This window comes from Phyllobates terribilis, unplaced genomic scaffold (assembly GCF_046119375.1).
Source record: "Phyllobates terribilis strain yellow unplaced genomic scaffold, ASM4611937v1 Scaffold_2__4_contigs__length_985480577, whole genome shotgun sequence".
NCBI classification, from domain to species: domain Eukaryota; kingdom Metazoa; phylum Chordata; class Amphibia; order Anura; family Dendrobatidae; genus Phyllobates; species Phyllobates terribilis.
In genome coordinates, this window is record NW_027362762.1 from 904,752,995 (window position 1) to 904,779,686 (window position 26,692).

Below are 26,692 nucleotides of genomic sequence, written 5' to 3' on the forward strand. Positions count from 1 at the left end.
GCAGAGCCCATGCAGCAGCCCTGCTTCCTGTCTTCTCTCTGTCTTGGGCTAGGCCCACCTCCTGGAGCAGAGCTCCACAGAGCCCTGCTCCTGCTCTTTTCCTCCTCTGACTGACTGCTGCTCTAAGATGGCCCCCACCTTTTATATCTCTCTCTCTGTGAATTCAGGAACTGCTTCCTCTCTGCCCCTGCACTACAGGGTTCCCCCTTCCTAGGTGTTCCCTCCCCCCACTCCAGCCAGGGACAGGGACTGTCGTGCCCAACTTAGGGGCATATCGGTCGCCCTGCCCCCCGGAAATGTGGTATAGTGCATGCAGCTGTCGGGGTACTGATCCACACTCCATCCTTACCTGGAAGTGAGATATCACACCTCTAGGTGAGATGCAATACCTCTGTAGCAACCGAGCCCTCAGGGTGCTACACATGCACAGAGACTGTTCCAATCTTATGGAGCATCACGTTCTGGTGTTCTGGTGTTGTATGATGTGTGAGGACGCGGGACGCCATGTCTCTCACTGATTTCTCCGGTTGCCAGGCAATGCAGGATGCTGTGGTGTTTGGCACTATGCAGTGGTGGGATGTTGTCCATTCTGCTCTTCAAACTAGCAGGGAGTGGCTGTCTGGGGTTGATTGGGAGGTATTCAACTCAGCACTTCCGGCCGCCATTGGAACCTGGAACTGCTTGTCGGCGGGGGTGCCGGGGGTCGCACACCCACAACCAGACATTGATGACCTATCCTAAGGATGGGTCATCAGTGTTAAAGTATTAAACAACCTTTTTAAGTATGATAAGTAGATCAATTTGAAAACAAAAAAATTTGGACTACTCAAGTGGTTTTGGACCTTACAAATAAAGAATCACTCAACCGAATTGAAAGCCTTTTCATAAGTCAATGCTGCTATGACCCTACTGCCTGAGTTTTGTTGTACCTGTAGATTTGTGAATAAACCTCTTAAATTAATACCAATTGTTTTCTGCAACATAAGATTGGACTGGTAAGTAGCCACAATCAAGAGGATCACCACTTAAATTTTAGAGGATTAAAATGATATATGAAGTAAAGTGTCATAAGCCGATTTTGATGTATTTGATCATATATTCTCAGATATTTTCAAACTGGACACAAACTACCACATTTTATCCTAAATAGATCATTTAATAGAAAATTATTATCACTTGAAAAAAATACAATTTTGTACAGATTTAAATATTTAACAATTTTCAAATGTTTTGCTGCCGGTAGAGTATGGAGATTCTCGTTGTATCAGGTACTACAAAGGAACCATAAAAGGAACGCGAAAAGGAGTCAAACCATCTATATGTACCCCAAAATTGGAATGAATAAAAAAATCATCTAGTTACGCAAAAAACAAGCCCTCACTCTGCTCCTTAGACAAAAAATAAAAATATGCTAGGAAAATGGAGATACAAACCATTTTTTTGTGCTTTTTTTTTTTACAAGCATCTGAAATTTTACTACTTATTAAAATAAATAATTCGAGCAAAACTGGTATTTCGAAAATTGTAGTGACCTGGAGAATTCAGCTGCTAGGTCATCTTTATTCTACAATGAACACCGTTAAAATAAAACTTTTTTTTTCACGTTTTCATCCTGTTTTAAACGCCTTTCGTACTTTTCAGTACATTTATATGGTAAAATGAATGGTGTCATTCAAAACTACTCTTCGCCCCATGAAAAACAATCCCTCATATGACTATGCTGACAGAAATAAGTTATGCTTCTTGGAAGAAGGGGAGAAAAAAAAACTAAAGTGCAAAAATTAAAATTGGCTGTGAAGGCAAGGAGTAAAGAAATAAAAAAAATAAAAAAATTAAACAAAAAAACTATCAAAATATAAAATTATTTAACCCACATAGTAAATGCCATAAAGCAAAACAATGGCATAAAATCAAAACACCAGAAATGTTTATTTTTTCAGATGCCAAATCTCATCCACACAATGCAATAAAAAGAGATCAAAATGTTGTGTGTACTGCACATGGTGCCAATAAAAAATTCAGGCAAAAAACAAGAGCTCATACAGTTTCATTGACAACAAAGTAAAAACGTTACAGATCTCAGAAAATGGCTACACAAAAAGTCAAACAATTTTTGGGGGGCAAATTTTAAAGTACTCATATTTTTACATCATTCACTGTAATAATACTGACCGTTATTTTTACCGGACAATGAACACTGTAAAATCAAAACTCAAGAAACTATAGTGAACTGTGTTTTATTCACCATTTCACAACACTTGGATTTTTTTCCCATCTTTAGTACATTGTATGGTAAAATGAATAGGGTCGTTCAAAACTACAACTTGTTTTGCAAAAATCAAGCTCTCATATGGCTTTGACAATGGAAAAGTTCGAAAGTTATGATTCTTGGGAAATGGGGAGAAAAAAACATGAGCAAAAAAATGAAAATTGGATGCGGCAGAAAGGAGTTAACATCTTTAACATAAGTGATAAATGTGAGCCTAAAATTTACCAACTGCTATCTCAGCCAGTGTGAAAGGGTTTGTCTCAAAAAGGCAACTCCTTTTTCAATGCTGCCTTCCCATCCTTCAGCTCGTCATCGGTAGACCAACTCATCAGCTCAAGGTGATCAGCTATTACGGCTGAGTAGTGGCTGCCGCTGGCCATACTGATACGTCAATATGTAGATGCATTCAGCGCTCTAGCTCTATATACTCTCTTAGGCTACATGCATTTGGGGTGGAATTTCTGCTGTATATACCGCAGCAGATTTAGCAAGAAATCGGTTGCCCAATCTGTATGTAAAATGTGCAGATTTGCTGTACAATTCACCCTTTTGCACTGGTATCTTAATGCTGTCCGATTTTTTCATGGACCCATAGACTTGCATTACCAATTTTAATTCGACACTCGGATCAATATTAGGCATGTCCTTGTGATTTTGCACATACTACCCGGTTCACAAAAAAATCACAGTAATGTGAACAGTCTCATAAACTCTCATAGATTCAAGTGCTATCCATGGAAAACAGATACCACTCATACATTAAAAACTGACAGGTGTATGAGCCCTAATAAAGAGAGTAGTCAAGAGGACAGGCCATGGAAGCAAGACTGAAAACGGTTTTGTTTTTTTTAGGTAACATGCAGCAACTTTACTGGTATTATCGCACTTTTCTAAACACAGTGACAATATTTTACAAATTATATATTAGAGAAATATGTACATTGAAATACAGTAAATATTTTTGCAAAAATACATACACAAAACACATACATATATAAACTATATATATATATATATATAGATATATATATAAATATATATATATACACATACATATAGACACACACACAACATTTTATATATTACACATACATATAAATGTACAATATACATTCATTAATTCATTATGTGAAATGCAGAGGTTGACACCATACAATTTCCAAGATGCTTTATATGACTGCGTGACTTGCTAAAAAAAAAAGTTGGATGTACAAAAAATATACAAATATAATTCAAGTTAACTTACTTTATGTGATCAAAAATAGAGAATTTGCTGAAATAGTTCTTATATATATATATATATATATATATATATATATATATATAAAAATCATCTTTACTTACAAGTGATCTTCACATTAACATAAGTAAAAAAATATATGGAATGGCTAAATGGATGTCATTCTCATACTCATAAAGACAGTAGGGTCCTTGAACGTATCCTAGATAATCCGTAACTACTCGGCGGCTGATGTGATGAGTCCATCTTCCTCTTCCTCTTCCTCTTTGACAATGTCTATCATCAACAAGTGCATTCAACATCTTTGGTTAAAATAGCATCGATGTTCCCTTATGCCGGGCATTCATCTCCCTCCTCTGCGCAACAGGAAGTAAAAAAATTGGAGTTTTCACATGGAATAGGCAGGAAATCTATTTCAACATTTTCAACAAGGACAAAGTCGTAGCGGCAGAGCATTTCCCTGTAAATGCAAATTTTAATAGGTTATTCCTGATATACTTGCTCATGATTCACCTCCATCTCTATAAAATGCATTATAATTGAAGAAACTGTTCCTGGACCTGTGTGTCCTGTATCCTGCTTTTATGAATGGGTAATGCATCTTCCATAATACATCCTTCCCAAACATTGTAGCCCAAGAGTGAGCACAGTGACAATATGTGATTGGAGAGACTTTCTATACTTTCTATGCAAGCTTTTCAGAGCGCACTTTGATTAGAAATAAGCAGATTATTAGACTACAGTTTGGCCAACCCTTCGGTAACGGCCAACAGTCTAATGTATATGGGGGCCCACCGACTATACCCAGACAGATGATGCCGTGGTAGATAAGGGTTGGGCTACTTTATTTCCTGGGAGATAAGCAGTCACTAGTGCTGTCTGGCAGGGGCCTTCTCCGCTCAACCCTTTGAAAACACAGCAATGTCAGCTGTGCTAAAACTTCATGTGTATGTATAAGGGAGTCGGGAGACCTAGCTGATGGCTGAGCATTCATTCAGTCAATAGCTATCACATGTGTATGTGGACATTAAAGGGGTACTCTCAAGTTTAGAAGTTATTCCCTATCCATTGGATAGTCTGTAACTTCCTGATCGCTGGGGGTCCAATCGCTGGTGCAACCTCTGATCCCGAGAACCAGTTCTTTGAAGAGTTCCATGTGAATGGAGCGGAAGTTGATCATGTGCATTATTGCTCCTTTCTGTCATGGCGGAAACACACACGCCTCCTCAGCACTGCCCTATTCATTGTGATCACTGCATGGCTTCTCCACATGTCAGGCCATCTCGCTGAGTTTGCCTGTTGTAGCACTCCTCAGCACAGATGCATCTTCTTGCTGTTTCCACCTGGCTATAGGGGTGCACGGCCAGTCTCTACAGGAATTTAACCCTGCTGTGTCCTGCAGAGATAAGATTCCCTGGCCTACCAGTCCTTGCCTGAACGTTGGTTCTTGGTTCCTAGTTAGTCTGCTAGTGTCCTGCGCTTGTTTGTATTGTTACTCCTGTTATCGACCTTGCTTGTTTACCCATCCTGTTGGATCTCTCTGCTCCTGACGTCAGCTACGTGTATCAAACCTGTGTTGCCTGCCCTGACCTCGGATTGTCTGACCACATCTTTTCCTTCGCCCTCCTGTACCTCGTACCTGTGTCTCTGACCCTCCAGTCAGCTGCTTCAGACCTGGGGACTGACTTGGAGTGGTACCTGATGACTACTGGTGGCGGAGGCCAAGCCTACCCTCACCATCAGAGGCTCTAGTGAATACCCGATAGTCACTTAGTCACTCCAGGGTAAGCAGGCCGAAGGTGTAGTGGGTCCACAGCCACCAGCATTACACTTTCATTCTTATGGGAGTGCCGAAGACCAGTTAAACGAAGCACTTAGCTATCTCTGATGGTCCCAGAATGATTGAAATAAGCAAAAGATTGGCCACCGTTCCATTCACACAGAGCTCTTCAAAGCTCCCAGTTATCAGGATTGGTGGGGTGGCAGCAATCGTCAAGTTACCCCTATCCCCGAATAACTTCTAAACTTGAGAATACCCCTTTAACACAAGCAACTTCAGCTTCTTCCAGCATGGACAAAAAACTAGTTTACATCTTATTGAAAATGACTGAACATATTGCAAGATTTGTGCTTGGTATTGTGCTGCATGAAACTGGACAATCTCTTTGGATATTTTTGGCCTTTGTTTAATTAAACAGGTTAGCCAGTCATGTTACTGATAAGATATATCACCTGTCAGGATTAAAAGTAGATCTGAGCCTCATCCTTAGGACTCGCAGTTTGTATTTTGGTCCAATGACAGTACCAGTGGTAAACATTAAAGACATTTTTGAAATTTCTTCAGGCTCCTGATGAAACTTGGCCAGCAAGGTAACCTCTTTATTTTGCTCAAATGTGGTAGGATCTCTACAAAAAATAAACAAAAACAAAACATAAGTCGTAAAGTATAATTATATTTTAATACATAATAGAGTCAAAGTATTAAAATAGCAAATTTAGTTTAAGACAACTATAAAAGTATACCCCAAAATGGTAACAGCTTCAAGGCTGGGGATGTTCCAGCTTGTCGTTAGGGGTCTTATGTCTCATATGTTCAAGACATTTTCTCTCATACATCAACCAATGAAAATAACCTGTAAATATTCATGTTTTACACTGGTTGTGTGCAATACAAGCTGTTCAACCTTGATTGACAACTGATTGACAAAAGACGAGGAGCAAGAACAAATGTTACAAGTCTCTCCATATGGCCAGACGGGGACATGAATGGCAGATGCCTAGAGAAGGCAATAGAAAAGATCATCTTCCTTTTGGAGAAGAGATGAGATATTTTGCATACATTTTCCCAAAGAACATTGCTCCTTTCTACCTGCTTGATCTTCCTTCAGATAAGTAAATAGGACACTAAAATGAAATGTGTTATTCATGCTTCCTGTGTTAGACTGGGGTTGCAAAGGATTCACAAGTAATATTGATTCTGTTCAGCTATTATTGGACCCTTGTTCAAATATGTGCCTGTGCTTCTATATAATAGTAAACTAGGTAGTTTGTTTGTGTTAAGGGGACGGTTGCAAACAACTTTATTAAATAATGGAAAGCAACCGAACCCGGGGTCCGCGATGCAGCCTGGTGGACTGCGGCTGATCACCTTCCGGGTGAGAAGGTAAAACAAACCAACTGAAATAACAATCCCCTCCGTGTTACTGCACCCTGGAATGGGAATAGGGATTCGCACTATCTCCGTTAACTGCACGAGAGATGTGCGATAAATAATGTATCTGTAATCCTGTTACAGCACAGAGACTACACAGCAGGCGGTAGGATGCGTGGGTGCTCCCAGCCGGCGTGCTAGAGGACTGAGGAGTATCTCTCCACGTGGCTTACAGGCGGTGCTGGGAATATGGCGTCTGCAGACTGCTCGGGGTGTATGGCGACCCCTTTGTCGGAGCCAGACTGTCAGACGAAGCTACCTGCCTCCCTCCATCTAAGGCTGCCTATCCCCCGCTAAACCTGCCTGAATCAAGCTAAAGCACACGTGGAGCTCAAACGACCAAGCGTCCACACAACACCATCACTGCTCAATGATCAGAGCCACCGCCATGTTTGTGGGCGGGCTTTTTAAAGATTAAGCCCTGCCCACCGTCGCACTATTGGTGACATCACCCGCGACCAATCAGGCGGTGCCAGGTCACAGGGTCAGCTGACTCCCAAACCACCAATCACGGTCCGCCATGTCACGGGCATGCTCAGTGCAGAGAATCCTGGACTTAGGCTGCAGCAGCACTGTTTCCCTCCGCAACCTATCCTTCATGTTGCTAGGAACAAAGACCCAAGAGACAACCTGTACATCTCGTGCACCAGCTAGGCGTTGGGCCCGACGACGATGCTGAGCAGCATCCGCCCCAGCTGGACTGAAATGGGAGACCACAGTATCCACTGATGGTTCTGAACCCATTTCAAATCCAGCAAACACCCAATGCCTAACAGTTTTTCTGTACATACTGCATTCAGTTTACTATGCCAACTATATCTCATGTACAGAGTTTGGGGTCAAGTCCTGCAGAGCGGCCCACCAGGGAATTCACCAGCTTCCTTGTGGGCTAGTCCCAGTGACTCGCCCCCTGGGCCATGGGGCACTCGGATCCGGGCAATTAGGGAAACGATGGGAGTAGCAGTGGCAACCCGGTTCCGTGGCTCAGGGTGGTCAGGCCAATGGTAGTCTGCTATGTTCTGCTGATAATGTCCGACTACGCCACCCGTGGATTTGTGGTCATTAGGTACCGCCGCTGCAAGGCAGACTGCTGGGGCTGATGAAGTGTGCAGCTGGGATGGTGTGACTCCCCACGGGAAGAGTGCGGCCCCAGGGCAGTGTAGTGGATGGTGGGAGTGATGGTAGTGAGAGTCCCAGTGCTGGTAGTGCTGGAGGAGCAAGGAGCACACAGACAACAGGTTGCAGTCCAGGGTCTTTACTAAAACAGGTAAATTGACCCACACACAGTCCCGGCTAGGAGGGGAACTGGATGTCTGAGAGCAATGGGGAAATTGGCCCTGGTCAGGGTGAGGGTGTAGGCCTACTGTGCTTTCTGTGCTCCTTCTGGCTATCTCCTCCTGATAGGGTAACAGCCCACGTTTCCGAGCTTTCCGTGTATTCTCGCCTGTATGGCCTGCGACGTGGGTTCCTTTCTGCTTCCAGCCTTGTACGGCTTTACTGGTCCCTTCGGTTGTGGCAGGACCTCCAGGCTTCTTAGGCCAAGTAAAGTACAGTCCCTTGCAGACTGGTTCTCTGCTGGGGGATGTGGAATCCTTCCAGCCTCAGACACCAAAGTCTGGTAAAGTTAAGTCTTTTCTCTGCCAAGACAGGCTCTCTTCGCCTCTTGTCTCTGGCTTGTGGCTCTCCTCCTGCCACACTTCCTCTTAGGTGCAACACAACTGTCCCTCTCTGCTCTGGGACCTGAATCCTCAGATAGGTCGTCCAGTTCTCGCTAACCCTGCCCTCAGTACCAGCTTTTATAGGGGCAGCCTGCTCCCCCTACTGGCCTGAGACAGGAGGCATTGCATGCTAATGTTCCCCTGACTAGAGAACCTCCCCCTTGCTCTCAGACACAGCTTTAATTACACTTGTGGCATCCAGGTCAGGGTGACACATTCCCCCCTAGTGAAATTTAGTACTCCGGGACTAAACAGGAAATAAAGAATAACATGCATAACAATAAAACATTAATAGACAGACGACGACGTTCTTAAGGTCACAGTGTGGCCTGTGACCGGGTGTCCATATCACCAGCACAACGGGGAGCCTTAACCAGGTGGGGGTCTGTCCTACCCCAAGTCCTTTACAGTCTTAGTTCATTCCTGGGTTAGGCTCCAAACGCAGTCCATACAAGGTCCCGGTTATAAAAAGTCCATAACCTTTGAGTCCTTACGGTAGCTGCAAGAAACTGAAACACGCTATTAATAATCACGCAGGTAACTTGGCAAACATTTCAACATTTTGCAACAGGGTTATTTACAATTTTAGTACACTCTATATTTTCCAGCGAGCGGGTATCTGCCCCTTTGTGCTCCTGGTTGACCTCCTTAACCCACTGTCTGGTGGTGGACCAACCTGGCTTTCCCCACTAGCGTTAGGGGTACAGCTGTCAGCTGGGCTTACAGGTAGGGCAGGCAGCTGTCTGCGGGTCCTTTGGCTTACCGCAGGCATGGCAGGCTCATTGTCAGCAGAGGGTTGACTCTCCTGGGCTGCTGGTACAGGCTCTTCTGCCTCTGGAACCGCTTGCTCCTCTTCACCTTCCGGCTCCGGTGTTGGTTGTTGCTGGGCCGGTTGCAGGAAATGCAGGACGGGTACCACTATGGCATCATTTATGCGAGTCCAGGACTGAGGGAACTCTCCGAGGACGGTGCTGATCATTTCTTCCTTGTCCTCTGCGGGTTCAAGGTCACTCTGATCCTCTTCTGCACTACGGAGTTGCTCGGGGCACCTTTTGAGGTGGTCTCTGGAGACGACACTAGTGGTTTCTCCTCCGTCCTTGGTGATTACGCACACCTTTGGGTTGTCGTGGTCAGACTGCAGTACGGTGTAGGGTTCCCTTTCCCACTGGTCGTCCAACTTATGTAGCCTTCTCTTCCGCTTCAGGACTTGCTGCTTACCAGGTTCTAGGGGACCAGCAGGGGCGTGTTGGTTGAAGAGTTTTTCTTGCTTCTCTCTCACCTGGGCCAGGCTCTTCTCCACACTCTCCTGTACCTTCTTGTACTGCAGTTGCCTTTCCGTATCCCAGTCCGCATCCGGGGAGGTGTCCTCAGGTATTAGGACTCCCATCTCAAGGTCTAAGGGCAGCTTACCTGGTCTAGCTCGCATCAGGTAAGCCGGGGTGCAGTTTGTAGCGTTCACCGGGATGTTGTTGTACATGTCTACCAGGTCCGGCAATTTTTCTGGCCACAGGCTGCGTTCCTCCAGGGGCAACGTCTTCAGGAGATCAATGACTATATTGTTCATCTTCTCACACATCCCGTTGGTTTGAGGGTGGTAAGGCGTTGTCCGAATCTTCTTACAGCCATAGAGGTTTCAGAACTCCTGGAAGATTTCAGCTTCGAACGCTGGACCCTGGTCTGTCAGGACCTGTTCCGGATACCCGTGTGGACGGCAGAAGTATTGCTGGAAGGCTCTGGCCGCTGTTTGGGCTGTCAAGTCCTTTACCGGGACCACCACTAGAAAACGGGAATAGTGGTCCACGATTGTCAGGGCATAGATGTATCCTGACCGGCTGGGAGCCAATTTGACATGGTTCAGAGCTACCAGCTGAAGAGGCTGCGTGGTGACAATGGGCCTCAAGGGTGTCTTCTGGCTGGTGCGGTCCTTCCTCCTCAGGTGACAAGGGCCACAGTCTCTGCACCATTTTTCTACAGCTCCTCTCATGCCGACCCAAAAGAATCTTCCTCTTAGCAGGAACTCCAGTTTCTTCCAACCGAAGTGTCCCGCTCTGTCATGGTAAGCCCCCAGGACCATAGCTGCATCCCGCCTTGGGACCACGACTTGCCAGGTCAGCTCGTGCGTCCGGTGGTTGACAATCCTTCTGCACAACTTGCCTTCGTAGAGGAACAGCTTGCTCTTCTCCTTCCATAGCTGCTTGGCTTCCTCTGGGGCATCTGGATCTAGGCGGGCATCTTCCCGGGTCAGCAGATCTTTCACTAGGCGGACTGCAGGGTCACTATCTTGGGTCTCGGCCCAGCTGTGGTGAGGTAGGGGATTCATCATCACAGTTGTTAGATCCTCCTCCTTCACGCGGTGAGAGTGTTGAGCGGCTCCATACCGGTGAAACGCAGGGAGTTCAACCTCCTCCAGCTCTTCTGGGTCTTCGTCACCTTCAGGTAAGTGAGGCATTCTTGATAGGGCGTCCGCGTTGGCGTTGGTTTTGCCTGCCCGGTACTTGATCACGAAGTCATAGTTGGAGAGACGGGCCATCCACCGCTGTTCCAGGGCACCCAGTCTTGCATTGTCCAGGTGTGTCAACGGGTTGTTGTCTGTGTACACAGGGAACTTTGCGGAGTCCAGGTAATGCTTGAAGCGTTCCGTCACGGCCCACACCACCACCAAGAATTCTAGCTTGAAGGAGCTGTAATTCTCCGGGTTCCTCTCGGTGGGCCTCAGCTTCCGACTGGCGTATGCGATCACCCGTTCTCTGCCCTGTTGGTTTTGGGACAGTACGGCTCCCAGTCCCACATTACTGGCATCTGTGTGGAGAATGAAAGGCTGGCCGTAATCAGGGTAGGCCAGGATCTCATCCCCCGTGAGGGCCATCTTTAGCTGGCGGAAGGACTCCTCTTCCGGTTTATCCCACTTGAAGGGTGGCTTTTGACTTCGGGACTTAGACTGTCCGATCAGGAGGTCCTGCATAGGAGCTGCCATTTTAGTGAACCCGGGGATGAACCTTCGGTAGTAGCCTACCAACCCGAGAAACTGTCTCACCTCTTTGATGTTCGAGGGGCTTGGCCAGCTCTTGATTGCCGTGACCTTGTCAGGGTCGGGGGCCACTCCTTCCGCGCTTACCACGTGCCCTAGGTACTGGACCTTTGGTTTCAGCAGGTGACACTTCGATGGTTTCACCTTCAGGCCGTAGCCTGCCAGGGCTTCGAACACCTCGGCCAGGTGCTTTAGATGGTCCTCATAGGTCTTCGAATAGACGATCACGTCGTCCAGGTAAAGGAGGACCGTCTCGAAGTTTCGGTGCCCTAGACAGCATTCCATCAGCCGCTGGAAGGTCCCTGGTGCGTTGCAGAGCCCGAAAGGCATACAGTTGAATTCGCTCAGTCCCATCGGGGTTGTGAAGGCGGTCTTCTCCTTGTCAGCCTCTGCCACAGGAACCTGCCAGTACCCGCTAGTAAGGTCCAAAGTAGAAAAGAAGTTAGCTCATTTTAGTGCGGCTAAAGACTCCTCTATTCTAGGCAGCGGATATGCGTCTTTGTGGGTGATACGGTTGATTTGTCTATAGTCCACGCACATTCTCATGGTGCCGTCTTTCTTTTTGACCAGAACCAAAGGGGCTGCCCAGGGGCTACAGCTGTCTCTAATGACCCCAGCTTCTTTCATCTCTCTTAGCATGCCCTTTGCGTTCTGATAATGTGCTGGGGGTACAGGCCTGTGTCTCTCTTTTATTGGTGGGTGGCTCCCTGTGGGGATGTGGTGTTCTATCCCCTTTACTCTGCCGAAGTCTAGCGGGTGCTTACTAAAGACTCTCTCGTACTCTTGTACCACCCGGTAGACTCCTTGTTTTTGGTGCAGGGGAGTGGAGTCAGCACCCACATGGAGTTTCTGGCACCAGTCCTCCTTTTGTTTCTGGGAGCCATTACCCTCCGCCTGAGGAGATGGAGGCAAGGGTTCCACGGCCCTGATAGCTTTGTGTTCGACGACAAACAGTTTGGCGAGTGTAGCGTACCTGGGTAAGTGTACTTCCCTCTCCCCAATGTTGAGGATGCGGCACCCTCCCATGACGGACATCAACCACCCCCCGGGCTGTCAAAATGGTGGGCCTGCTGTCTGAGTACACAGGTTCTACCATGGCTTGGTAGTCTCTACCTCTCAACCCGATTGCAGTCCGACACCAGATCATCATTTCACTTTTAGGAGGCATGGAAATGGGGAATGGGTCACTCAGTCTTACGCTACCGATCTCACCACCAGACAGTTCTACCTGCTGCCGTCTCATCAGGGCTTTTATCTCCTTGTTGAGGACTCTCTGTTGGCTGGAACTAGCATTCACCGCCACCTGTTGTAGAATTACAATTACTTCTGAAAGACCATTTTCAATTATGTTAGTACCCACAGTTATTTTAGGGTGACTTTCATGACGGTCAATGTCCACAACAATTACTCCCTGTGCCGGCAGTTCAACTTTACCAATTTTAATGGTCATCTCCTTGAACCCCATCTGCGGCACGGGTAAGCCATTACTGGCGATGATGCTCAAGTTACTGTCTGGATACCGTGTGATATCAGCATCAGTCCAATACTGCTTAAAAAGTACATAAGGGATTGTGGTTACTTGCGACCCAGTATCCAGCAAGGCGCTCATGGGGATACCGTCCAGCACCACGGGTAAAACCGGGCACCCCCCAACGTACTTATGATGCCAATTATAAGGGCCTGGTGATCTTATGCCTGGGGGTCGGCCCTCTGCCCCAGGTAGGACCCGCTTAAATTACAGTACCTGGAAATGTGTCCGGGCTGGTTGCATCGACGGCAAATGGGCTGTCCATCCTCTGCGTAGCGGTCTGTGGGCCTCCCTCGGAACGACGGGATCCTCCTCTGTCGACGCCACGGGACATCCTCCGGACTTGAAGCCAGCTCGATGGGTCTTGACGGGTCCACTTGCAACGCCTGGACGGTCCTGGTCAACGCCGCGACGCTCCTGGTCAGCTCCTGGACTTGGTGGTGCAGGCCTTTCGACGGGGCTTGGTTCAGGGCCTGTGCATCAGCCTCCATGGAGTCCATAGAGGAGGGCGCCGCCTCCTGGTGGTAGGTGATAGCAGGGCGCCGGGGGTTTATAGCGCCACTGGTTGCAGATTCACGGAGCACCCTTATGGCCCTGTCCTTAAATTGGGCAAAGGTCAGGTCGGGGTTCTGAAAGAACATGAGGCGCAGTTGGGCCCTGTGGGCGCTAGACAGCAGACCCTCTATGAATTGTTCTGTTAGCAGCTTATCGGTGTCCTGCACACTGCCAGGGTCAGTTTGTTGAATAGCCCTCAAGGCTTCCTGTAGATTTAGGGCATAGTCTCTGATGCTGTCCTGTGCCCGCTGCTTACACCCATAGAACCTCATTTTAATTTCAGCGGAGGTACGTGTGTCAAAGGTACCCCGCAGCCGGGCCAGAATACCCTTCACAGTCCTTTTCTCCTCAGTGGGCCATGATTTTACCTCCCTCTGGGCTGCACCAGTTAACTGCCCTGTTAATATGCTGACCTTCTGTTCCTCTGTCAGGGAGTAAACGTGGAACAAACTGTATAGCCTTTCCTTGAAGTCAGTTAGGGCATGGGGCTCCCCTGAGTACTTGGGCAGCCAGGCCGCTCCAGGGATGTAGGGCAGGGAAAAGGGCATCACCGCTGCTGCAGCTGAGTTGGTGGTAGTGGGGGCCTCTGTGTCCGACATCTTCCTCCCCCCTAGTTAAGCGTGGCCTACCTTCCGACGATCCTCTTTTGTAGGCCGCGGCTCCGCTGCTGCTGCTGCTATGGACGAGGACCTGGCGTCGCGTCCTGATGACGTCAGCGTCGCTGTCTCTCCCTTCCAGGACCTTGCGCAGCGTCGGTGCGTGGGGCGGAGCTTCGGATCTCGGGCGGTTTTGACGTCCACGCCCCTCTTCTTCCCGCGCGGCGTCCTGAAGATGGCGTCCGATGGCGGGAAGCAGCTGCGGATGGCGGGAAGACGGCAGAAGACGGCGGGAAAAGGTCCAAGATGGCGTCTGATGGCGGGAATCGGCTCCGGATGGCGGGAAACGACTCCGGACGGCGGGAAACTTCGCCACAGGTAAGTTACAAAAGTCTTTTTCAGGCACGCAGTACCCGGTGGTTGCGGGCACGAAATCCTGCCGACTACGCCAAAGCTGACTCGCCCCCTGGGCCGTGGGGCACTCGGATCCGGGCAATTAGGGAAACGATGGGAGTAGTAGTGGCAACCCGGTTCCGTGGCTCAGGGTGGTCAGGCCAATGGTAGTCTGCTATGTTCTGCTGATAATGTCCGACTACGCCACCCGTGGATTTGCGGTCATTAGGTACCGCCGCTGCAAGGCAGACCGCTGGGGCTGATGAAGTGTGCAGCTGGGATGGTGTGACTCCCCACGGGAAGAGTGCGGCCCCAGGGCAGTGTAGTGGATGGTGGGAGTGATGGTAGTGAGAGTCCCAGTGCTGGTAGTGCTGGAGGAGCAAGGAGCACACAGACAACAGGTTGCAGTCCAGGGTCTTTACTAAAACAGGTAAATTGACCCACACACAGTCCCGGCTAGGAGGGGAACTGGATGTCTAAGAGCAACGGGGAAATTGGCCCTGGTCAGGGTGAGGGTGTAGGCCTACCGTGCTTTCTGTGCTCCTTCTGGCTATCTCCTCCTGATAGGGTAACAGCCCACGTTTCCGAGCTTTCCGTGTATTCTCACCTGTATGGCCTGCGACGTGGGTTCCTTTCTGCTTCCAGTCTTGTACGGCTTTACTGGTCCCTTCGGTTGTGGCAGGACCTCCAGGCTTCTTAGGCCAAGGAAAGTACAGTCCCTTGCAGACTGGTTCTCTGCTGGGGGATGTGGAATCCTTCCAGCCTCAGACACCAAAGTCTGGTAAAGTTAAGTCTTTTCTCTGCCAAGACAGGCTCTCTTCGCCTCTTGTCTCTGGCTTGTGGCTCTCCTCCTGCCACACTTCCTCTTAGGTGCAACACAACTGTCCCTCTCTGCTCTGGGACCTGAATCCTCAGATAGGTCGTCCAGTTCTCGCTAACCCTGCCCTCAGTACCAGCTTTTATAGGGGCAGCCTGCTCCCCCTACTGGCCTGAGACAGGAGGCATTGCATGCTAATGTTCCCCTGACTAGAGAACCTCCCCCTTGCTCTCAGACACAGCTTTAATTACACTTGTGGCATCCAGGTCAGGGTGACACACCAGCATGCCTGCTCCTGTGCGTGTATATATGTATGTATATCATATTGTAACACAAAAATGGACTATCAGAATCTATAGAGATAACAAAACTACCAGTTAACCTCTTTCCACTTAAAGCACCACTCCAGTGTTTTTTTATTATTACAGCACTGGAGTGGTGCTACTTATGCAAGTTCCTTACCCCTAGTCTTATGCTTACCTGCCGCCGTCTTCATCAGCGCTGCTTTGGTCGGTCTCGAGCAGTTTGTGAGCGGAGGTCACTTTTCAATACAAGTCTATGAGAGAATCGTTCTGGCTCTCGGACTTATATTGAGAGCTTGTAACTATTACATTACGTGTGACTTCCAGTCAGTCAGAAGCTGCGGTCACAAGATGGCGCCGCGGGACCGGAGGGGAGCCGAGAGGAGCTGAAGACGGCGGGGGATGAGTATAATATTAGATACAGGGTTCTTGCATTAATAGCACCACTCCAGCGATGCAATGAAAAAAATGCTGGAGTGGTGCATTAATGCAAGTCTACATAAACTGCAGCTTGACCTTGTACGTCCTTAGATCCGAGGTCAATAGCTATCACGACATCTAGGAGTATAGACTGAGAGAACGATCAATCGTAGGGTGCCGATGGGTAGCTACAACAGTCAGAGGTCTAACAATGTACTCCATGACTGCCAATCCCGCAAGAGTTTCCCCAGGTCTACACATTAATGGTCATTATGGTTATTAAAATATACACAAGTCATATTTTACCTTTCAAAAACTTAAGACAGTGTCATGCTTGTTATAGAGTATAAAAATGAATTGAACATAAGGGAGTAAAGTGTAACAAACAGAAAAATATAAATAATATAGCAGCCTGAGATTGGGAATGACAAAGCTTATCTTCTACAGTGGGCTGCATCCTTTTCTCTCCTACCTACTATATATCCTATAAATATCCTATAAATCCATATGTGAGTTACTGGGGTCAGACTGGTAGCTTGGGACACAATGCTTAATAACGACAGCCTCATTAATGTGGTTGTCACACTCATCATTCCTAGCAACCAGTCTGTCAGTTTACTGTCATATTACTGTAGAATTACAGTATTGCTTACAGTGAATACAGGAGGAAAAACTCAATAATCATTAATATGCAATAATTATTGTACAACTTTACACACAAGAATACAAACTAACTGGTATGAAATCTGTCATCTTTGCACTTCAGATAAACAAATGTACATTAAAGAACCACTAACAAAAAATGTTAACCCCTTCTACATACACTGCTCAAAAAAATAAAGGGAACACTCAAATAACACCTCCTAGATCTGAATGAATGAAATATTCTCATTGAATACTTTGTTCTGTACAAAGTTGAATGCGCTGACAACAAAATCACACAAAAATCATCAATGGAAATCAAATATATTAACCAATGGAGGCCTGGATTTGGAGTCACCCCCAAAATTAAAGTGGAAAAACACACTACAGGCTGATCCAACTTTGATGTAATGTCTTTAAAACAAGTCAAAATGAGGCTCAGTATTGTGTGTGGCCTCCACGTGCCTGTATGACCTCCCTACAACGCCTGGGCATGCTCCTGATGAGGTTGCGGATGGTCTCCTGTGGGATCTCCTCCCAGACCTGGACTAAAGCATTCGCCAACTCCTGGACAGTCTGTGGTGCAACGTTGGTGGATGGAGTGAGACATGATGTCCCAGATGTGCTCAATCGGATTCAGGTCTGGAGAACGGGCAGGCCAGTCCATAGCTTCAATGCCTTCATCTTGCAGGAACTGCTGACACACTCTAGCCACATGAGGTCTGGCATTGTCCTGCATTAGGAGGAACCCAGGGCCAACCGCACCAGCATATGGTCTCACAAGGGCTCTGAGGATCTCATCTCGGTACCTAATGGCAGTCAGGCTACCTCTGGCGAGCACATGGAGGGCTGTGCGGCCCTCCAAAGAAATGCCACCCCACACCATTACTGACCCACTGCCAAACCGGTGCTGAAGGATGTTGCAGGCAGCAGATCGCTCTCCACGGCGTCTCCAGACTCTGTCACGTCTGTCACATGTGCTCAGTGGGAACCAGGTTTCATCTGTGAAGAGCACAGGGCGCCAGTGGCAACTTTGCCAATCCTGGTGTTCTGTGGCAAATGCCGAGCGTCCTGCACGGTGTTGGGCTATGAGCACAACCCCTATCTGTGGACGTCGGGCCCTCATACCACCCTCATGGAGTCGGATTCTAACCGTTTGTGCAGACACATGCACATTTGTGGCCTGCTGGAGGTCATTTTGCAGGGCTATGGCAGTGCTCCTCCTGTTCCTCCTTGCACAAAGGCGGAGGTAGTGGTCCTGCTGCTGGGTTGTTGCCCTCCTACGGCCCCCTCCATGTCTCCTGGTAGCGCCTCCAGCCTCTGGACACTACGCTGACAGACACAGCTTCTTGCCACAGCTCGCATTGATGTGCCATTCTGGATGAGCTGCACTACCTGAGCAACTTCTGTGGGTTGTAGAGTCCGTCTCATGCTACCACGAGTGTGAAAGCACAACCAACATTCAAAATTGACCAAAACATCAGCCAGAAAGCATTGGTACTGAGATGTAGTCTGTGGTCCCCACCTGCAGAACCACTCCTTTATTGAGGGTGTCTTGATAATTGCCAATAATTTCCATCTATTGTCTATTCCATTTGCACAACAGCATGTGAAATTGATTGTCAATCAGTGTTTCTTCCTAAGTGGACAGTGTGATTTCACAGAAGTTTGATTTACTTGGAGTTATATTCTGTTGTTTAAGTGTTCCCTTTATTTTTTTGAGCAATGGATGTGTGTAGTGTAGGTGCATTAAAATATTTACCAATCGGTGTCTTTCTCAGTTGCCAGAACCACTCTGGTCCTTTTCCAACTTGCAAGACTTTAATTCAGACTCGCCGGATCACACTGCGTCATCTGTGAAGTTGTTTTTACAGTGTATATCTATGGAGGATCATAACAAGGCTCCATAGACTTCCAGTTCACACATAAATTCCACCGTGATCCGGCGAGACAGAATAGAAGTCACACGAGTTGAAAAAGGACCAGAGTGGTGCTGGAAACCGGGGCAGACTACGATTGGTAAGTATTTTAATGCACCTACACTACACATCATCAAGACCACCAGGTGAGACTTTAGGGTTGGGGATGATGACTTCACTTTAGGCAATAGCTGCATTTGTACTTTTACCCAGAGTATCACTTCATCCTCATAGCTTGAACTAAACTATGAAAACAATTGACTTCCATGAGGTGCAATACTGGTATTATACCATTAATTATACTTACTGGTCAAGCTTTGATTCCGTAACATTTCCGGATGTAGACACAAGTTTAATAGTGATATATCCACTATGTGGTTTAGCATTTAATGTGATAAAGTCCAAAAAATAGTGGAATACTAAAATAGAAAAAGACACAAACTCATAGTTATTGACTAATCTAACATGTACTGAACAGTAATATCATCTAGACTTTATACTTGAGAAGAAGACAAAGATAAACCACACATACTCAAAAGCAGCATTACAATTCTTGGCCCCAACACATTAACATATCATGAACCAAATAACCTCACTGCCCAGTGGTGTAACTAGTGGGTGCAGTGGTTACAATGGCACCTGGCCAAAAATGTCCCTTTGAGCAGACTATATTAAAGACCCAGGATTATTTTGGGACTTGTTGGAGATTTTGCATTGGAGGCCACAAGCTGCTTCAAGTTATGCCAATGTTGCTGCCTCACTCATGAACTTTTTCACATATGGTCAAATTTGCCAGCAATCTCTATGGAGATTCTGAAGTACCAGAGGACCCACTTATAGGCTGACTGGCTCATCTCAATAGCGGTCAGCCCCCTTCTATTCTAGCTGATACACAGACATATGATGAACAGTGCCAGCCCTGAGGGTTGGATGAACACTGATCCTGCTTTGATGGTCTATCCTAATGAAAGCCAAATTCTACAGTTCAGGCTCAAAATTATTCACCATTGGGTAGGATTTTTTTCACTTCAATTCATGTTATTGGGGCTAAAATCCATATTTCCAATTGGGTTTCATTAACATTTTTGCACCGTTTGCCTTATGTAGCCTCTATGTTGCACTGACTTTGTTGACTGCAGAATGGTTTAACTGAGAATCCAAAAGCCAACCACCGATCACGGTCTGACAGGGACTTTGTGACTTTTCTAGTAATATTTTTCTCAGTTCTTTTCAGCTGATTTATAACCAGAGACCACATCACAGTTGGATGGGTAGTAAAACAAAGAGCCTACAAGAGCCCAATGGTGCAAAAGTTTTAGGAAAAAAAAAATTGCAAAAATATTTTTTAGCCCCAAATACATGCATTTAAAGTGGTTGTTCCTTTTCAGAAAACTTTCTATTTGCTGCGGTAGTTATAAAAAACAAATACTTACCGTCCCGGGATCCAGCCCTGAGTCTCTGCCATTGCCCTTGAACTCTGTTGTCTGACTGCAGTGCTGGTGTCACATCAACAGCGCTGCAGCCAAACACTGACCTCAGCAGTGCATGTGTAGCTCGCACAAGCTGCTAAGTTTACTGATCAGCTGCAGCGCTGTCTACATTACTTTATTTGTAATGCCTGTGGAAAAGTAGTATAACAGCTTCATGGCCTTCCTCTATGGTACGTATTCCCTTGGATAATGGTCTTTCCCTTATTAATTCTGTTATCATACAGAATTCCATTTGTGCAACAAAATTGTGCATTCCCTTGTGACTTAAAGAGGTTGTCCACTACTTTTACATTGATGATCTATCTTTAGGATAGGTCATCAATGTCTGATCGGCTGGGGTCCGACACCCGGCACCCCCGCGATCAGCTGTTATCAGTGTCAGCGGCTGCCGGCCGGAATTATTCACTTGCCGAGCTGCTCCTTCTACATGTAGTGGCCGAGTCTTAGAACTACACATCCGCCTCCTATTGCTTTGAATAGGAAGCAGATGTGCGGTACCAAGCCCTAGCTAAAACAAGTAGATGAAGCAGATTGGCAAGTGAGTACTTCCGGATGGCAGCCGCCGACACTGATCGCGGGGGTGTCGGGTGTCTGACCCTGGCCGATCAGACACTGATGACCTATCTTTGGGATAGTTCATCAATATTAAAGTAGTGGACAACCTCTTTAACTAAATATATGCCTATTGTAGCTGAAGTCTTTACTATATGGATTCATGTTAATAAAACTGTGTTACGCATCTGCCTTGGCTCAGCAGGGCTTCATCACCTTCCTATGTACACACCTTTTATGTAGAGCTCAATGAAGAAAATACAAGAATTTAACAAAATAGTGCGGCCAGAGATAGTACAACATGGCTGTGCTTTCTGAAAGCAGCATCAAACCTATCCTCATGCTGTGTGAATTATTGCAGCTCAGCTTTAACCTGTTTAATGGAACTGACTTGGAATACCAAACACAACCCATACACAGATCTGGAGCTGTTCCAGGGAAAATGCAACCATGTTAATTTAAAGGGTAATTCCCAAAATGTTAAGTTACCCCGCTGGGGTTCTGACCGCTGGGACCTCCTGAGATCAGCCATCTCTAAAGGGGTTGTGCATGATTGGGGCTCAAGTCTACAGTCACTCTCTCTGATTTCAGAGTCGTGACTGCTCGAAGCGCACATTGTGTGTGCTGTCAGGATTCTCTGGTGCTGGCTCAGGGAGGAGGTGGGCACGTGACCGCAACTATATGATTTGCATACATGTGGTCACATGCTGACTAGACTTGCGCAGCCTTGCTCGATACAAGTGAATTGAGTGAGGTTGGACACTTCTAGAGGGAATGTGGCTGGATGTGTGCAAATCATATACTTGCACAACCAGCATGAGAGAATCCCGGCATTGAACACTGTGTGTGTTTTGAGGATTCACAAATCTGTATTCAGATAGAGTGACTGCAGACTTGAGCCCCAAGCCTGGAGAACCCCTTTAATGGAGCAAAACGTATCATGCAATACTTCTGCTCTCTCCATTGTCTATGATGGAGAATGATGAGCCCAGCGCTACACTATTTCCAGCAGTACCATAGACAATGAATAAAGTGGAGGAAGAGTATTCACAACACTGCTCCATTCAAGATGGTTAGTCTGGTACCCAAGTTTTCAGGGCCCTTCAGGGTCAGGCCCAAAGTGATCAGTAAGTGATCTGTTTTATTTTTGGAATAACCCTTTATCTATTCCCTATGAATGAATCTTACTCCTGGATGCCACCCTATGCCATACTGTCCATCCCACATGGAATGTAAACGCCTTGTATGTGTTCACCATCTTATACATGTCTCGTGTAGAAATCCTTTATGTAGAACATAATGCTACTTCTTGAGCTGACTTATTATCCATTCATTGAATGATTAGTGCCCATGCATTAGCGTCTTAGAGGCGGCTTACTTCTGCAAGCCTCTTTCCTTGCTTTCTGTAATTATATTTGTATGTTTACTGCATTTTCACAAAATCAAGGTCAAGTTGTTCACTTGTTCGCTTTGTTGTAAGAGACATGCGGGCTCAGTCAGTCCCTCGAGTGGCGGGCATAATTCTGTTTTGTACGCCCCTGCAGCATGGAAAAGATGAAAGATCAGTGCACAACCAAGAGAACAAAAGCGGCTCTGGGCTTTGACCACACAACAATATTTAAATAGGTCCCACGGTGAAAAGAAATCCATGTCTGAAGGGCGAGGATCAGCCCCAACTCGGCTACAACAAAGAATTAGGCCAAAACAAGAGACAAAACCTGTACCCTGAGCAGCCCTTCTTCTCATCATTATTCACGGCTCACATTGTTCAGTCTAAAGCAATTAGCGTTCCAAGCAAATGTCGCCGACTTCCCCAAGCCACTATTATCTCAGTCTGACAGCTTTTATTTTATGCAAATTCAATTTCACTCACTGCAAAATGGTTTCATCGAAGCCGTATCAAAAAAAGCTTTCGTCACTGGAGGATTCTTCGCCACCAGATAATCTCTCCACTTATCAGCATAAAAACCTGTAACAAATACAAGAGCAAAGCCATTAGCTGCACAGTGGATCGCAATCTACGTCAAGAGCATCGTATAATCACCAACAAAAATAAAGGAGATCCAGAAAAGAAAATATTGGTTTTAGAGGGAGTCCTCCAATTTCTTCGCAAACCCTTTTTATTAGAAATAGTTCACAAAAAGAAAATGATCACAGGTTATGTTGCTTTGAGGATCCTCATCGATCAGTGATCAGCTCGGTGGTAACCCTATAGAAAGTGTTACGTTTACCTGCAGTGCCACCACAGGAGAAATGAAGCATTACACAATTATTTTATAAAATGTATCTAATGCACAGATCTTTCCTTATCTTCTAGGGAAAGAGATGAACTTTATTGCCACTCTCCATTCTGGGTAAAAGATGAGGACATTGAACAGAGGACTGCCCCTATTGACCAACGAGGCTGCTTTTTTGGGGCTTAGGTACCATCGCTGAGGCGTGCATGGTGGTTATCGTAAGAAGACTCACCTCTATTTGAATGCAAAAAAAATATCACTGACTTTATTTATTAGTACTAGAGATGAGTGGAACAATCCGCAGAAGAACGGGTTGGAGTCCAATTTCCTTAAATTCGCGGTTCAATGCCCAGCTGTCATTTTGAAGATTCATATAGGGCCAGAAAATGGTAAAAAAATAAAAATAAAAAAAAAGTAATACTCACCTCATCGTTCACCTATCTAGCTGCCCTGCTGCTCCCTGCCCACCTTCCAGTTCTCTTTCTACCTTCATGCGCCACATCTTCAGCATCTTCACTATAGGCCAGCACTATGGGCTGCGACCAGGACTCGGGGTCATAAGGTCACGACGATGCCATGTCACCACGTGCAACGCGATCTTACAACGAGTAGTGATTGGGCCAGACTCCTCGTCTGTGGTGAAAAGGCCGGAAATGCGGACAGTGAGCAGCGGGAGAGGTAAGAGGTGAGGTGAGTATTAGGTTTTTTTTTTGTTTTTATATCTTACATTTTTTATGCTCTGTGGTCTAGAGAGAGCATAATAAGGAACATTCAATTTATGGCAAATTTATTTGGTGCAAATCAAAAATTTTGGGGAAAATTTGGCGAAGACACTAAATTTGAGAAGCGATCCGCTAGTACTTGTTGCCAACACAGATCAATGTTGTATATTTTCATTAGTCAAACTTACGTCAAAATTACTTTAGAAGACTGACCATAGGGAACACTGGGCAGGGCCAGAGGGCCAAGATAGTCGAATAATGCATTATTTAATGAATTCCTTTTTTTGGTGGCAACGGACTGCCTGAATGTAAATTTTTTTTCTTACAAAATGCTCAGAATGGGCAAAAAAAAGTCCTATTCAACACCGGATAATGCCCAGACTAACCTATTGACCCTTATAGGGTGCAATCTGAAAAGGTTTTCCTTGTCGCTGGCATATTGACTCACACACTTTGATCAGAATGTGCATTAAGAACCTTAAGTTTTTACGTGTGATGCATTATTGTAAATCATGCATATAATGTTTTCAGGGTGCTGCTGCATAGTGTTAGCATATATATGTTTGCATGACTGCCACAGTGTACTTGCCCCTGTGTATTCATCCAAAACTCCAGGATAAGCTAATCAATTTCTATATTTTAACATTGTGCATTCGGGGTGCGGCTACCTCCATGATCTTGCACCCTTATCCACCCAACTATGCTCATCAACTCATTTGAAGTCAGGGCACAGAGAGAGGGGACTCTGTAGAGGCAGCTTTGTCACTGGCAGATGGGCTCACACACTTTTATCGAAATGTGCAAAATGAACATCACATTTTAATGCAGGTAGTAATAATGGAATTAATTTATTAAATGTTTGCAGAGTGCTATTGCCTAGTGTTTGTATATACATATCTACATGACCCATAAACCCATTATGAGCATTTTCTAAACAATTTTACAGACCCGATAACCCTTTTAGCTGTATGACTGTATAAAGGGAAGCACGAAACTCTTTTAGTCTAAGGGCAGGTGCAGACTTTGATCAGAGTATGATCATAGTGGGATCATATTCTCTCGAATGAGGAGAAGATGGAGAAAAAAATGTCTCCATCTTTTACATTAATAATAATAATCTTTTTATTTAAATAGCGCCAACATATTCCGCAGCGCTTTACAATTCAGGCAATTTACAGACATTATCGGCACTGTCCCCATTGGGGCTCACAATCTACATTCCCTATCAGTTGTCTTTTGATTGTGTCAGTCCATGGAAATCAGACTGCACAGAGATCTCTCAAGTGCAGTCCGATGTTTTCCACAGGCTCACTGACTTGCATGGCCGAGTGCGATCCAATAATTGGATAAGACGTAAGCTTACAGCAATTCTTTACTCAGACTAGCTCGGTTTGAGAAAAAAATCTGACATTTCATAGAATCATAGAATGGTAGAGTTGGAAGGGACCTCCTGGGTCATCTGGTCCAACCCCCCCCCCCCCCCCCCCCTCAAAGCAGGATTCACTAAATCATCTCAGATTCATCATCTCAATGAACTTTTGACATGTATGTGAACTCTCTTGCTTTGATTTATCGCTTTCCACAACTCACTTAAGTATTTTCAGATCTCCACAGGTTACTAACCATATACCAATAATACAATTTGTTCCGCCTATCTTAGAATCTTGCTTTAACTTTCCCAGCTCCTCTCCCCCTCCCTAGCCTGACTCTGCTTTACGTCACTTGTCGTATTTACAACAGCACATGGCACTGATTTTTTTTCCTTTTTTTTTTTTTTTTTTTTTCTTTGGCCTATGTACATATGTATGTGTTTTCAGATTTGGTGTCATTATTAGCCTGAAGAAGAGACCTGAGTTGTCTCGAAAGCTTGCTATGTTTACCATCTTTTCAGTTAGCCATTAAAAGGTATCAACCACTGAGGACTCTCAGATTCCAACATTGTTCTATCTACTGGCTAACATGGTATAAATATTCTTTACTAAATCATCCCAGACAGATATCTGTCCAGCCTCTGTTTGAAGACGTCCATTGAAGGGGAACTCACCACCTCTCGTGGCAGCCTGTTCCACTCATTGATCATCCTAACTGTCAAAAAGTTTTTTCTAATATCTAATCTGTGTCTCCTCCCATTCAGTTTCATCCCATTGCTTCTAGTCTTTCCTTGTGCAAATGAGAATAAAGATGAATCTTCTACAATGTGACAGCCCTTGACATATTTGTAGACAGCTATTAAGTCACCTCTCAAGTCTTCTTCTTTTTTGCAAGCTAAACATTCCCAAATCCTGTAAGCGTTCCTCATAGGACATGGTTTGCAGACCGGTCACCATTCTGGTCGCTCTTCTCTGAACTTGCTCCAGTTTGTCAATGTCTTTTTTAAAATGTGGTGCCCAAAACTGGACACAGTATTCCAGATGAGGTCTGACCAAAGAGGAGTAAAGTCCGATAATGACTTCACGTGATCTAGACTGAATGCTTCTGTAAATACATCCCAGAATTGTATTTGCCTTTTTTGCTGCTGCATCACACTGTTGACTCATGCTCAGTCTATGATCTATTAGTATACCTAAGTCTTTTTCACATGTGCTGTTGCTTAGCTCTATTCCTCCCATTCTGTATATGCTTTTTTTCATTTTTATTGCCCATTCTGTTAGTTGCTGCCCACTGCTCCAGTTTATTTAGGTCTTTTTGAATCCTCTCTCTCTCTTCTCTAGTATTAGCTATCCCTCCTAGCTTTGTGTCATCAGCAAATTTAATCAGTTTACCCTCAATTCCTTCATCTAAATCATTGATAAAGATGTTGAACAATACAGGTCCCAGGACAAAGCCCTGTGGTACCCCACTTGAGACATTCATCCAACTGGATGTGAAGCCATTTACGACCACTCTTTGAGCCCGATCACTAAGCCAGTTATGAATCCACCTAACAGTTGCCTTGTCCATTCCATACTTGGTCATTTTTTCAATAAGGATGGTGTGAGATACTTTGTCAAATGCTTTGCTGAGGTCAAGATATACTATATCTACAGCATTTCCCTGATCCACCGAGTGATTCT

The 26,692-nt window shown here is 45.8% G+C and overlaps 1 protein-coding gene across 1 annotated transcript in view; it reads right to left on the bottom strand.

The window, feature by feature from the left end:
* Positions 1–1,446: 1,446 nt before the first annotated feature.
* Positions 1,447–26,692, bottom strand: part of LIPI (lipase I) — an 88,337-nt gene continuing 63,091 nt past the window's right edge. Inside the window, exons 7-10 of the mRNA XM_073668236.1 lie at positions 22,554–22,649; positions 18,946–19,057; positions 5,742–5,915; positions 1,447–3,969 (exon numbers count right to left, since the gene is read on the bottom strand). Coding sequence (XP_073524337.1) covers positions 3,840–3,969; positions 5,742–5,915; positions 18,946–19,057; positions 22,554–22,649 — 512 coding nt within the window. The 3' untranslated portion in view covers positions 1,447–3,839. The remainder of the gene's footprint in view (positions 3,970–5,741; positions 5,916–18,945; positions 19,058–22,553; positions 22,650–26,692) is intronic.